The sequence below is a fragment of the Arvicola amphibius genome, chromosome 10 (assembly GCF_903992535.2).
Source record: "Arvicola amphibius chromosome 10, mArvAmp1.2, whole genome shotgun sequence".
NCBI classification, from domain to species: Eukaryota; Metazoa; Chordata; class Mammalia; order Rodentia; family Cricetidae; genus Arvicola; species Arvicola amphibius.
Genome location: NC_052056.1, coordinates 114,536,922 through 114,538,080, shown reverse-complemented (window position 1 = coordinate 114,538,080; position 1,159 = coordinate 114,536,922). Strand labels below are relative to the sequence as shown.

Here is a 1,159-nt window from a genome sequence, read left to right as displayed (position 1 = left end):
TCCCTTTTATGGCCCTCCTTGTTACCTACCTTCTTTGGAGCTGTGGATTGGAATCTGTTTATCCTTTACTTTATATTTAGTAGTATCCATTTATGAGTGAGTCCATACCATATTTTTCTTTTCTCTTTTTTTGTTTTTAAGAGTAAAATGTTTTTTATTTGCCAAAAAAGTCCAATTTTAGTTTTACTTTAAAGCATACAAAGGGCAACTAATCTTCAGACTCTGACCCATCTTCATCCCGACTAATCTGGGAATAGCGGAGTTCGTAGGTCTCCTTGTCAGATGCAACCACACGAAGCCAATCACGGAGATTATCCTTCTTAAGGTATTTCTTGGTAAGATATTTCAAATACCCTTTAGAGAACTGTTTCTCAGAAACAACTGTGATTTCATTCTTCAAGTGTTCAATGTGAACAACATATCCATAATTTCCAGTTTTCCCATTGACTTTAGCCTTCTCCCGGAGAAACTGTTTGAAGTTTCCAGAATCAAAAATTCCATTTTCTACCAGATGAGTGAGGTCCAAATGGAACCTCCAAGTTGACTTCTTAGGCTTCTTGTCTTTCTGTGGTGCCATATTGTCCCACAGCCATGGGAAGAATACCATATTTTTCTTTTGTATGGGTTACCTCCCTTGGGATTTTTTCTAGTTTCATTATTTGCCTGCAAATTTCAAGATGTTATTGTTTTTTTTTTTTACAACTGAGCACAATATCCCATTGTGTAATGTACGACAAATAATGCTGCTATGACTATAGTTGAGCAAATGTCCCTGTAGTATGATTGAGAATATTTGGGTATATGCCCAAGAGTGGTTTTGTTGGATCTTGATGTAGGTTCATTCCTAATTTTCTGAGAAACTGCCATGCTGATTTGCAAGGGGGCTGTACATGTTTGCACTCCCACCATCAATGGAGGAGTGTTTCGTTTCTTCTATATCCTCTCCAGCACAAGCTTTCATCAGTATTCTGACAGGTGTAATATGGTATCTCAGAGTCATTTTGATTTGCCTTTCCCTGATGACTAAGGATGTTGAGCACTTCCTTAAGCGTCTTTAGACCATTTGAGACTATTCTGTCAAGAATTTTCTGTTTAGATCTGAACTCCATTTTTAGATCATTTTCTTTTTTAATTTTCTGTTTTTCTTTTATTTTTTTAA

General features: G+C 36.3%; 1 protein-coding gene across 1 annotated transcript; it reads right to left on the bottom strand.

The window, feature by feature from the left end:
• Window positions 1-208: 208 nt before the first annotated feature.
• LOC119825418 (60S ribosomal protein L22-like 1) lies at window positions 209-577 on the bottom strand. The gene has a single exon (XM_038346262.1). It carries the CDS (start codon window positions 575-577, stop codon window positions 209-211), a length of 369 nt encoding a protein of 122 aa, XP_038202190.1.
• Between the last annotated feature and the right edge of the window lie 582 nt (window positions 578-1,159).